Source organism: Erpetoichthys calabaricus, chromosome 13 (assembly GCF_900747795.2).
Source record: "Erpetoichthys calabaricus chromosome 13, fErpCal1.3, whole genome shotgun sequence".
Lineage (NCBI taxonomy): Eukaryota > Metazoa > Chordata > Cladistia > Polypteriformes > Polypteridae > Erpetoichthys > Erpetoichthys calabaricus.
Window position 1 is genome coordinate 123,027,805 of NC_041406.2, and position 13,202 is coordinate 123,041,006.

At 44.5% G+C, this 13,202-nt stretch overlaps 1 protein-coding gene and 1 long non-coding RNA gene across 36 annotated transcripts in view; one reads left to right on the top strand and one right to left on the bottom strand.

Annotated features, from left to right (window-relative positions):
• Positions 1–13,202, top strand: part of rims2a (regulating synaptic membrane exocytosis 2a) — a 1,351,795-nt gene that overhangs the window by 1,226,252 nt on the left and 112,341 nt on the right. For 28 of the 35 annotated variants that reach the window (XM_051936048.1, XM_051936053.1, XM_051936052.1 and 25 more), the window contains one exon: positions 4,852–5,093. The exons of 5 other annotated variants lie outside the window; for them this stretch is intronic. In XM_051936048.1, the coding sequence (XP_051792008.1) occupies positions 4,852–5,093 (242 nt within the window). The remainder of the gene's footprint in view (positions 1–4,851; positions 5,094–13,202) is intronic. 2 more of the 35 variants (XM_051936050.1, XM_051936066.1) reach the window with 1 other exon arrangement.
• The window catches only part of LOC127530104 (uncharacterized), a 589,449-nt gene that overhangs the window by 80,828 nt on the left and 495,419 nt on the right, over positions 1–13,202 (bottom strand). The gene's annotated exons all lie outside the window — the stretch shown is intronic.

Consider the following 13,202-nt stretch of genomic DNA (forward strand, 5'->3'; position numbering starts at 1 on the left):
TTGTAAATCTTTCCAGATTTCTGCAAATCAACAATTTTTGATTATAGATATTCCAAGATCTTCTGACTAAGATATGCTTCACATCAGCAGATGTTTCTTATGAATAGCAAACTCAAAGTATTAGTCTTTTGTGTGTGTGTGCCATGCGGTGGCCAGGCCCTCTGCCCGGGGTTTGTTCCTGCCTTGTGCCCTGTGCTGGCTCCAGTAGACCCCCATGACTGTGTGTTAGGATATAGCGGGTTGGACGATGACTGACTGACAATAATGAGACACAAAACAAGGCACCACATGACCAGCTACCTGTACCCATCACAAAGTATCTGAAAATAAGGAAAGAATAAGGTCTCAGTAGGGTTGATCTGCTGTTGTACAAATTGTTGGATGGACAGCCCACCTAACCACAAGTATATAACTTGGATCCTAGTACTGAGTTAAAAATTAGTGGAAAACTTGCAAATTCATTTAAGCACAAATCATGTTTGAAGAAGGAAACTGGAAATGTCAGTGTATTCATCTTTTTGTATGTACTTGTATGTGACCTGTGTGTAATACATGAAAATGCCCCTTTAATTGTATTACCTAGAGTGTTCTGAAGATGGTACAGACAGGAAGGAGTGAAGAATCCTCATGCTTTAGTGTTGCACTTATTCGGTAGCAGTAACACTGAATGAGCAAACGTGAAAATGATAAAAAAAAAAAAACTACGTTTTGATTACCTGCTCTTAAATCTCTGAGTGGTAAGACTTGTTGAATTCTTGCTTCCTATCTGCCACTGTCTGTTAGAAGTTTCACTTTCCTGGTATGTAATTTTATTATTTCTATCTCAGGGAGACACAGTGCTGGAGTGGATAGTGCTGCTATCTCACATTTCAGGTCACATTTGTGGCCACAATAATCAGTAATTTAAAGTCCATTGCACCCAAGGCCAGTGCCACCATTAAGGTGGATTAGGCATTTGCCTAGGGCACAGATCATAAGGGGGGGGGGGGGACCAAACCACACAGGTTGGCTACTGAACAGTCGATTGGTGCACTAATAAGCTTCACATATAATACAAAATAACCTAGCATCAGCACTGATTGCATCATTACATTCCACTCAAAACTAGTTCAGTTTCTCCTTTCCCACTGACTTCAGCGCATTTCTCTGAGTTCAGCAAAGTACTTGAGATTTTCTGCAAATTTGCCAAACTGGAGGCAAAACGATTTCAGCAGGGTTCGTGTTTCACTTGTTATGGACAACTTCCAGAGTGTATTTATAGACATCTTCATGGAGAATCTTGGTTTTCCCATTGTTGAGGGACAGTTCTAAACTTTGTCAAAGACTCCCAAATTAGCCTTGATTTATTCCATGGAGCAGGCAAAAACAGTAGAGTTACAGTCATATGAAAAAGTTTGGGAACCCCTCGTAATTCTTTGGATTTTTGTTTATCATTGGCTGAGCTTTCAAAGTAGCAACTTCCTTTTAATATATGACATGCCTTATGGAAACAGTAGTATTTCAGCAGTGACATTAAGTTTATTGGATTAGAAGAAAATATGCATCATAACAAAATTAGACAGGTGCATAAATTTGGGCACCCCAACAGAGATATTGCATCAATACTTAGTTGAGCCTCCTTTTGCAAATATAACAGCCTCTAGACACCTCCTATAGCCTTTGATGAGTGTCTGGATTCTGGATGGAGGTATTTTTGACCATTCTTCCATACAAAATCTCTCCAGTTCAGTTAAATTTGATGGCTGCCGATCATGGACAGCCTGCTTCAAATCATCCCATAGATTTTCGATGATATTCAAGTCAGGGGACTGTGACAGCCATTCCAGAACATTGTACTTCTCCCTCTACCTTTGTAGATTTCCAACTGTGTTTTGGGTCATTGTCTTATTGGAATATCCAACACCTGCGTAACTTCAACTTTGGTGACTGATGCTTGAACATTATCCTGAAGAATTTGTTGATATTGGGTTGAATTCATCCGACGCTCAACTTTAACAAGGGCCCCAGTCCCTGAACAAGCCACACAGCCCCACACCATGATGGAACCTCCAGCTAATTTGACAGTATATAGCAGGTGTTTTTCTTGGAATGTGGTGTTCTTCTTCCGCCATGCAAAGCGCTTTTTGTTATGACCAAATAACTCAATTTTTGTCTCATCAGTCAAAGGCACTTTGTGTCAAAATTAATCTGGCTTGTCTAAATGAGCATTTGCATACAACAAGCGACTGTTTGTGGCATGAGTGCAGAAGCGGCTTCTTTCTCATCACCCTGCCATACAGATGGTCTTTGTGCAAATTGCACTGAATTGTAGAACGATGTACAGATACACCATCTGCAGCCAGATGTTCTTGCAGGTCTTTGGAGGTGATCTGTAGGTTGTCTGTAACCATTCTCACAATCTTGCGCATATGCCGCTTCTGTATTTTTCTTGGCCTGCCAGACCTGGGTTTAATAGCAACTGTGCCTGTGGCCTTCCATTTCTTGATTACATTCCTTACAGTTGAAACTGATAGTTTAAACCTCTGAGATAGCTTTTTGTAGCCTTCCCCTAAACCACTGAACAATCTTTGTTTTCAGATCTTTTGAGAGTTATTTCGAGGATCCCATGCTGTCACTCTTCAAAGGAGAATCAAAGGGAAGCACAACTTGCAATTGACCACCTTAAATACCTTTTCTTATGATTGGACACACCTGTCTATGAAGTTCAAGGCTTAACGAGCTAATCCAACCAATTTGGTGTTGCAAGTAATCAGTATTGAGCAGTTACATGCATTCAGATGAGCAAAATTAAAAGGGTACCCAAATTTTTGCACAGCCAGTTTTTCACATTTGATTTAATTTCATACAACTAAATACTGCTTCACTAAAAATCTTTGTTCGGAAAACACTCCAGTACTGTTCCTAGGAAATGTTATCTTTTTTTTGAAAATAGAGTAAATTATTATGCAGGCTGAGAGGGGTTCCCAAACATTTTCATATGACTGTATGTGTGTACTGGAGATTGATCTTATCATCTTAGTCACTTTTATCTTGACAGTGTAGGTTAAAAAAATGTCAGGCATGAAATCTTGATACCCCAGGTAAAGCTGTTGGAGACCAGAAACAGAATGATGTGGAAGACATCATAAAGACGGCGGACTATTATTAGACCAATTATTCAGTCTTTGAGCAGCTACCTTTACTTACTGTAAATGAAAATATGCATATTTTATATATTCTAGCCCAGATCAAGTAGAAGTGAAACAACAGGCCTTAGGCTAGCAGACAAGCTTTACTTTTAAGGCCATTTTAACATTGCAGATGCATTCAGATGTTGAGAAAAAATGGCTATCATCTTCTGTACGAGTTGTATGGGGCAATTAATTGACACCTTGACATTTTTATTGTTATTGTATACAGAATTATTATTATTTTAGAAGGTAAAACTGCTGAGAAAAATATCCATCTTTCATCCACTCATTTTTTATTTTATTCCAAGTCAGTGACATCTTGCTCAAAATATGTTTTTGAAACTATAAACTCTTAGTTTCTGGGCACACCTTGGTAATGAATATTTTTAATATATACTTTCAATATACATTTATTTCATAGTTCTATAATGAATTTACTTTCTGTATGTTGTATTATTAATTAGTGAGGTGGAATGAATACTAATTACAGTAGTTATTTACAAAATAGTTTTTATATCTGTAGTTAAACATGAAGCTCTTGAGTTCTGTCTTTGGCTACATTCAAACTGCAGCTTAATTTTGATACATTCATATATGTTTTACACAGAACTAATATTTTCAGGGAAATGTGAACAAGAGAAAAGCATGTGAAATCAGAATTTGTTCAATCAGACTTAGACCACTTTCATATATGGTGCTAAATCTGATACAGACATACAGTATGTGACTTAATGCAACCTGCATTTGACTGCTTGAATCAGAATTGAGTGCAAATTTACTCTTCCCAACTAATTTTACATCAATGTTTATGCAACCTTCATCATACCTATGCATCGAAAATGAAGTTTTTATTACACTAGTGACTCAAGTTTGCATCGCATAGAAAGCAAGGTAGTGCACTTAATAAGAATTTGGGGCATTTATCACCAGCCAATACAGCCTCGCTGCCATTGTTTTTTTTTTTGATGGAAGTAGCATCCCTAACCTGCCTGTTTCTCTAAGAAAATCTTGCAGAAAGGAACTAAACATTTCCATTGACATTCTGGAACTGTTAGTTGAAACATCAAAATGCTCCACCTGTCCTTACTCCTCCCACATGTCCACAGATCTGTGTGTAACATAAAACATTGAGTACTGCACACAACTCAAAAGATAAGATCTTTCTTTTTTTACTTCTCATCCTTGCTATCATGAGTGGACAAATTGCAGATATCCTGCACTGAAAACAGTGTTAAGTAAGTCAGCAGCCAACATGGCATTGATGTTCATGGTAGTTTGCATCTGTGTGACAAAGTTGTTTTTATTAACTTTGCACATGCAGGGAACATTCAGGATAGATACCGGTACATACTCATATTTGATTTGGATGTGTTATTTTGAACATTCAAATGAAAAAAAAACATGAAAAATGGGAATTAAGTCACTTTTAGCTGCAGTGTGAACATAGCCATTGTAACACTTATGAATAATTCACTTGCAATATATTTGTTAATGTTGACTCTGCACCCTTTACCTGAAGCCTTTCTTTCTTTCTTTCTTTCTTTCTTTCTTTCTCTCTCTTTCTTTCTCTCTTTCCTTCTTTCTTTCTTTCTTTCTTTCTCTCTCTCTTTCCTTCTTTCTTTCTTTCTTTCTTTCTTCCTCTTCTTTCATTTTTTCTTTTGCACTTGTTTGGGCTGACCAGTGACTTTACATCCAAAATGAAAAACAGGCAGATGGGAGTCCCTGGAAAGAACATGACGAAAAGCACCAGCATTGGAGGTGACATGTACAGCTTGGAAAAGAACGATGGCAGCCAGTCAGACACTGCTGTGGGTTCAGTAGGTGCTGGGGGCAAGAAGAGACGTTCAAGCATAGGTGCCAAAATGGTGGCGATTGTGGGGTTATCACGGAAGAGCCGGAGTACATCTCAACTCAGCCAAACAGGTAGGCCCTTTTCATATATTTTGTGGTAATATTATACAATGAACTGTTAATTTTACATTTTCTCTGCTCACACTCTAATTTGTTGGTTTACAGTGTAAGAAGGAAAGAAAACAAGATCTACTTTATAATCCATTTTTAATATGGCAAATTTGTTTTCCCTCTAGATTAAATCTAAGAAGCCAATGCCATTTTTGTACATCTGACTATTCTCTTGTGTTTAAAGAAAGAAACATTGCTTTCCTAGGAACCAATAGGAGCTGATGTCACATTTTTCAGTTGTAGGAAGAAAGTTTTGAACAATATTTTACTTGTTATTTCATCAGCATGCTACCTCCAAATGTATTTTGTCAGCAGTGAGTTTAATTACTCAATGTGTTTATATTGTCTACACGTGTATAAAGAAATTCAAGTAATTAAGGTATGTTTATCTTGTAAGGATTATTATAACAATCCAGTTTCCCTTCAATGTAGTTGTTACACTCCAATGGATCTGTCATGAATCTGGAGCTTGTCAAGAAGCGATTTAATTTTTTTTTTCTCTCCTTCAATAAATTTTTCTAGTGGTCACTTTAAATTTTTACTTAATCTTTGCATTATAGAGATTAATATTTTACTTTTGTTTCATTCAGTACACACATTACATATTAAGAAGTAATATTTAATTATTTATTGTTTATCATTCTGCCAAGACACCATCTTAGTTTTTAAATACATGTCTCCATTTTGGGTTTTGGTTGGCAACACGCAGCATCAGTTTAAGACCATTGCAAGTGAAAGTATTTACATTGGCCAGTCAGTGTCATTACTGGCCAGGTTTTTTGAATGAATCCTTATTAGATTATAGTAAACGCTATTGATGTTTCAATAACAAACCTTGCGTGAGTTTTGACTTTCAATCTTCAATGACGTTTTGGCTTTGACGCATGACCCATCCTTGTTTTTGTTTCTGTTTACTTCCATTTCCCAGTCCCATCATTTCTTTTCACTGTCTGCTTCAGACAGTACAGGATCCAGGTAAGAAGGAGCTTGTTGCATTAAGGTCTGTGAGAAACGGTGACCGCTATATGTTTAAAAAATATATATATATATATATATACAGTGCATCCGGAAAGTATTCACAGCGCATCACTTTTTCCACATTTTGTTATGTTACAGCCTTATTCCAAAATGGATTCAATTCATTTTTTTCCTCAAAATTCTACACACAACACCCCATAATGACAATATGAAAAAAGTTTACTTGAGATTTTTACAAATTTATTAAAAATAAAAAGATTGAGAAAGCACATGTACATAAGTATTCACAGCCTTTGCCATGAAGCTCAAAATTGAGCTCAGGTGCATCCTGTTTCCCCTGATCATCCTTGAGATGTTTCTGCAGCTTAATTGGAGTCCACCTGTGGTAAATTCAGTTGATTGGACATGATTTGAAAAGGCACACACCTGTCTATATAAGGTCCCACAGTTGACAGTTCATGTCAGAGCACAAACCAAGCATGAAGTCAAAAGAATTGTCTGTAGACCTCCGAGACAGGATTGTCTCAAAGCACAAATCTGGGGAAGGTTACAGAAACATTTCTGCTGCTTTGAAGGTCCCAATGAGCACAGTGGCCTCCATCATCCGTAAGTTGAAGAAGTTCGAAACCACCAGGACTCTTCCTAGAGCCATCTAAACTGAGCGATCGGGGGGAGATGGGCCTTAGTCAGGGAGGTGACCAAGAACCCGATGGTCACTCTGTCAGAGCTCCAGAGGTCCTCTGTGGAGAGAGGAGAACCTTCCAGAAGGACAACCATCTCTGCAGTAATCCACCAATCAGGCCTGTATGGTAGAGTGGCCAGACGGAAGCCACTCCTTAGTAAAAGGCACATGGCAGCCCGCCTGGAGTTTGCCAAAAGGCACCTGAAGTACTCTCAGACCACGAGAAAGAAAATTCTCTGGTCTGATGAGACAAAGATTGAACTCTTTGGTGTGAATGCCAGGCGTCACGTTTGGAGGAAACCAGGCACCGCTCATCACCAGGCCAATACAATCCCTACAGTGAAGCATGGTGGTGGCAGCATCATGTTGTGGGGATATTTGTGAGCGGCAGGGACTGGGAGACTAGTCAGGATAAAGGGAAAGATGACTGCAGCAATGTACAGAGACATTCTGGATGAAAACCTGCTCCAGAGCGCTCTTGACCTCAGACTGGGGCGACGGTTCATCTTTCAGCAGGAAAACGACCCTAAGCACACAGCCAAGATATCAAAGAAGTGGCTTCAGGACAACTCTGTGAATGTCCTTGAGTGGCCCAGCCAAAGCCCAGACTTGAATCCGATTGAACATCTCTGGAGAGATCTTAAAATGGCTGTGCACCGACGCTTCCCATCCAACCTGATGGAGCTTGAGAGGTGGTGCAAAAAGGAATGGGCGAAACTGGCCAAGGATAGGTGTGCCAAGCTTGTGGCATCATATTCAAAAAGACTTGAGGCTGTAATTGCTGCCAAAGGTGCATCGACAAAGTATTGAGCAAAGGCTGTGAATACTTATGTACATGTGATTTCTCAGTTTTTTTATTTTTAATAAATTTGCAAAAACCTCAAGTAAACTTTTTTCATGTTGTCAATATGGGGTGTTGTGTGTAGAATTCTGAGGAAAAAAATGAATTTAATCCATTCTGGAATAAGGCTGTAACATAACAAAATGTGGAAAAAGTGATGCGCTGTGAATACTTTCTGGATGCACTGTATATCTTAGTAGTATTAGTAGAATTGTCACATGTACAGAGTACAGTGAAATTCTTACTTGCATGTCCAAACAATCAATAACATGTCACCACTCTCCTAAGCCATGAAATTTACAGAATTTTCAAAGATATTTTAGTGTATTTAGCACTCAAATTACCAAAGCCTACAAAAACACTCGTAAATCTGGCCCTGTGGTGTTATGGGTCCACAGCTCTTTTAGCAAAGGCCAGTTTGTTTAAAATAAATAATCACCGCGCTCGCGGCTTAGCGAGGGGGCGTGGTGGCTGTAGCGGGTCTCAGGGCGATCTGCGGTGTGGCCTTTTCTCACCTAAGTGCACAGGCAAGGGACTACCCACATCCGTGATTGTTCCTGGGGCTAATGTGCTGCAGCTGCCATGTCCTCTCTGCATATATAGAGAAGCCCGAGATGGTTAGGGAGGATGAAGAAAAAGAGAACAAGGTGAAAGAAAGAAAGACGGAGGTTACGGGTGGAAGCAAGCAAGCAAGAGAGAGAGAGAGCATGCGCCGGTACGAGAGAGTGAGCGAGCGAGAGCAGGCTCGCGGCAGCTGAGCAGACAGCCTGGGTGTTAGGCCGACACCCAGGGCATAGTATTTGTTGTCGCTCCCGCAGAGTTTGTTTCAGGAAGGACGGGAGTGACCGGAGGCGGATGACTCTCCGCTTAAGGCTGCGGGAGGCAGCGGTAGTCGGAACTTGGGACATGGTGTCCCCAACATGAGAGCCTTGGTCGTTGGGGAATCCTAAGTCACTGTCAGGGGGAGCCGACCGGAGCCAAGGATCGGAAAGGCGACTGACAGTAGTAGCAGGAGAAGTAGGTAGAAGGTCAGCTGCAATGAGAGCGTCTCGCCTGTTGCAGGGCCCGCATGGGAGAAGCAGGTGAGACGCTAACGCTAACCCTAACAGAACATGGGAGCATGGAGCCGAACCAGCATCGTCACATTTTGGTGGCAGCGGTGGGATGAGCTAGCAGTGGGGACAGAAGAGGAAACCGAGCAGCAAGCGGGATTGGTGCCAGACTTTTTGAGGACCCACGTACCTGAGCCGGAGGACAGAGCTTTTTATGGACATTTATTTATTGCTGGTGTGAAGGATTGCCGGCTTTCTACTCCGGCCCTCACCCCCAGGCCGCCAGGAGGAGCTCTCCCAGCAGCGTGGACGTGCCCCGAATTCCAGCAGGGCATCATGGACTCTGTAGTTTATATGCACAGCCCTGCTGGATACCATGGGGGCCACCAGGAGTCGCTGTAGGGAGGCTGTCGGACTCTTACGTGCCCTATAACCCGGAGGTGCGTCATGATCACATGACAGGAAACGACGTGCCTCTGGTGTGAAGAAGAGTTTTTATATGACCCGGAAGTGTTCCTAGTCACGTGGACAGAGAGGGCGAAACACCTCCTGGATCAAGGACTATAAAAGTAATATGGGAAATCCCAGACGTCGAGCTGAGCTGAGCTGAGTGGAAGGGTGGCAACGCGTCTGGGAGTGGAGGATTGGTTATTGTATATTGTTTAATTATTTGAGTATTGTGGAGTGGAGGGTGCTTTGTGCACTATTATTATTATTATTATTAATAATAAACCATTATTTGGACTTTTATCTGGTGTCTGACGTCTAGTCTGAGGGTTCAAGGGGTCACGGAGACCTCTATCTGTTGCACTGGTTTTATTTGTCTTTTAAAGTTCCATCCATCCATCCATCCATTGTCTCCCGCTTATCCGAGGTCGGGTCGCGGGGGCAGCAGCTTGAGCAGAGATGCCCAGACTTCCCTCTCCCCAGCCACTTCTTCTAGCTCTTCCGGGAGAATCCCAAGGCGTTCCCAGGCCAGTCGAGAGACATAGTCCCTCCAGCGTGTCCTGGGTCTTCCCCGGGGCCTCCTCCCGGTTGGACGTGCCCGGAACACCTCACCAGGGAGGCGTCCAGGAGGCATCCTGATCAGATGCCCGAGCCACCTCATCTGACTCCTCTCGATGCGGAGGAGCAGCGGCTCTACTCTGAGCCCCTCCCGGATGACTGAGCTTCTCACCCTATCTTTAAGGGAGAGCCCAGACACCCTGCGGAGGAAACTCATTTCAGCCGCTTGTATTCGCGATCTCGTTCTTTCGGTCACTACCCATAGCTCATGACCATAGGTGAGGGTAGGAACATAGATCGACTGGTAAATTGAGAGCTTCGCCTTGCGGCTCAGCTCCTTTTTCACCACGACAGACCGATGCAACTCCCGCATTACTGCGGATGCCGCACCGATCCGCCTGTCGATCTCACGCTCCATTCTTCCCTCACTCGTGAACAAGACCCCGAGATACTTGAACTCCTCCACTTGGGGCAGGATCTCGCTACCAACCTTGAGAGGGCACTCCACCCTTTTCCGGTTGAGGACCATGGTCTCGGATTTGGAGGTGCTGATTCTCATCCCAGCCTCTTCACACTCGGCTGCGAATCGATCCAGAGAGAGCTGAAGATCACGGCCTGATGAAGCAAACAGGACAACATCATCTGCAAAAAGCAGTGACCCAATCCTGAGCCCACCAAACCGGACCCCCTCAACACCCTGGCTGCGCCTAGAAATTCTGTCCATAAAAGTTATGAACAGAATCGGTGACAAAGGGCAGCCCTGGCGGAGTCCAACTCTCACTGGAAACGGGTTCGACTTACTGCCGGCAATGCGGACCAAGCTCTGGCACTGATCGTACAGGGACTGAACAGCCCTTATCAGGGGGGCCGGTACCCCATACTCTCGGAGTACCCCCCACAGGATTCCCCGAGGGACACGGTCGAATGCCTTTTCTAAGTCCACAAAACACATGTAGACTGGTTGGGCAAACTCCCATGCACCCTCCAGGACCCTGCTAAGGGTATAGAGCTGGTCCACTGTTCCGCGACCAGGACGAAAACCACACTGTTCCTCCTGAATCCGAGGCTCGACTATCCGACGGACCCTCCTCTCCAGGACCCCTGAATAGACTTTTCCAGGGAGGCTGAGGAGTGTGATCCCTCTGTAGTTGGAACACACCTTCCGATCCCCCTTCTTAAAGAGGGGGACCACCACCCCGGTCTGCCAATCCAGAGGCACTGTCCCTGATGTCCATGCGATGTTGCAGAGGCGTGTCAGCCAAGACAGTCCTACAACATCCAGAGCCTTGAGGAACTCCGGGCGTATCTCATCCACCCCCGGGGCCCTGCCACCAAGGAGTTTTTTGACCACCTCGGTGACCTCAGTCCCAGAGATGGGGGAGCCCACCTCTGAGTCCCCAGGCAGACCCTCACAACACGTTTGGGCCTACCACGCCTGACCGGCATCCTCCCCCCACCATCGAAGCCAACTCACCACCAGGTGGTGATCAGTTGACAGCTCCGCCCCTCTCTTCACCCGAGTGTCCAAGACATGTGGCCACAAGTCCGACGACACGACCACAAAGTCGATCATCGAACTGAGGCCTAGGGTGTCCTGGTGCCAAGTGCACATATGAACACCCCTATGCTTGAACATGGTGTTCGTTATGGACAATCCGTGACGAGCACAGAAGTCCAATAACAAAACACCGCTCGGGTTCAGATCAGGGGGGCCATTCCTCCCAATCACGCCCTTCCAGGTCTCACTGTCATTGCCCACGTGAGCATTGAAGTCTCCCAGCAGAACGAGGGAGTCCCCAGAAGGTATGCCCTCTAGCACCCCCTCCAGGGACTCCAAAAAGGGTGGGTACTCCGAACTGCTGTTCGGTGCATACGCACAAACAACAGTTAGGACCCCGTCCCCCCACCCGAAGGCGAAGGGAGGCTACCCTCTCGTCCACCGGGGTAAACCCCAATGTACAGGCTCCAAGTTGGGGGGCAATAAGTATACCCACACCTGCTCGGCGCCTCTCACCGGGGGCAACTCCAGAGTGGTAGAGAGTCCAGCCCCTCTCAAGGAGACTGGTTCCAGAGTCCAAGCTGTGCGTCGAGGTGAGCCCGACTATATCTAGCCGGAAACCTCTCAACTTCGCGCACTAGCTCAGGCTCCTTCCCCTTCAGAGAGGTGACATTCCACGTCCCAAGAGCCAGTTTCTGTAGCCGAGGATCGGACCGCCAAGGTCCCCGCCTTCGGCCACCACCCAACTCACACTGCACCCGACCTCCTTGGCCCCTCCCATAGGTGGTGAGCCCATGGGAAGCTTTTAAAGTTCCTATTCTTTTAATGTCCTGTTTTTATGAAGGGGGGGCTTGGGTTGGTTTTATGGTGGGATTTGTTTTAGTGCTTTTGTTTTAGTGCAGTGTAGAGTGGCCGAGCTGTGGACCTGCTCTCCAGTTGCATAGGGTTGGTGATGGCGTGGAGCCTTCCCATGCAACTGGAGTCTTATGGAGGGTGGAATGTGGTGTTATGGGTCCATAGCTCCTTTAGCAAAGGCCAGTTTGTTTAAAATAAATAATCACCACGCTCGTGGCTTAGCGAGGGGGCGTGGTGGCTGTAGTGAGCCACAGGGCGATCTGCGTTGTGGGCGTTTCTTACCTAAGTGCACAGGTGAGAGACTGCCCACATCCGTGATTGTTCCTGTGGCTAATGGGCTGCAGCTGCTGTGTCCCTCGGCATAAAGAGAAGCGCGAGCCGGTTAGGAAAGAAAGGAAAAAAGAAAAGAAAAGGAAGGAAAAAGGGGGAGAGGAAAAGAAAACAAAGGAAAAGAAAAAATAGGAAAGAGAACAGGAGATGGTGGAAGAAATAAGGAAGCAAGCAAGAGAGAGAGAGCGTGCCGGTGCAAGCAAGAGCAGGCTCGTATGGGAGAAAGCAGGCAGCTGGGAAGAGAGCCTACGAGGGGAGTGTTTGGCCGACACTCAGTGGGGTTGAGAAAGCGGTCGCTCCAACTGAGCGATTTAGGAGCTGGAGTGACCAGTGGAGGAATCGACTTGGCCGTTGATAGAAGTGGGAGTCGAGGAGGCTTTGGACTGGTTTAGCCTCAGCAGGGTAGCCGCCAGGGTAACAAACGTACGCCGGGCTTAGTGTTTTTAAAGGATTGCTTCCTGTGACATTTTACCTCGTTGTTTTTAGAGGATTTTTCTATTTATTGGTTTTTAACCTCTACATTTCTTATATGGATTATTTATTGACTTTTGATTTATTGAACTTTGACTGCACTTTGGACACCTGTTTTGATTGTTCTTTTAAATAAAAGCACTTTGCACATTTATGTACCATCCCCTTGCTCATTGTTATTGCCTCACTGTCTAGCTCATCAGTGACATTACCGACGGTGTTGGGTTCAAGGGCTCCCAGACCAACGAGGTGAGCACAGAGCTGAACCCGCATTGTCACAGGCCCGTCTTAAATCCCTTTGCACCACTCCATCCACGTCTTTTGTCTTGTAAATGTGTTGATCAAGACGAGCAGCCTG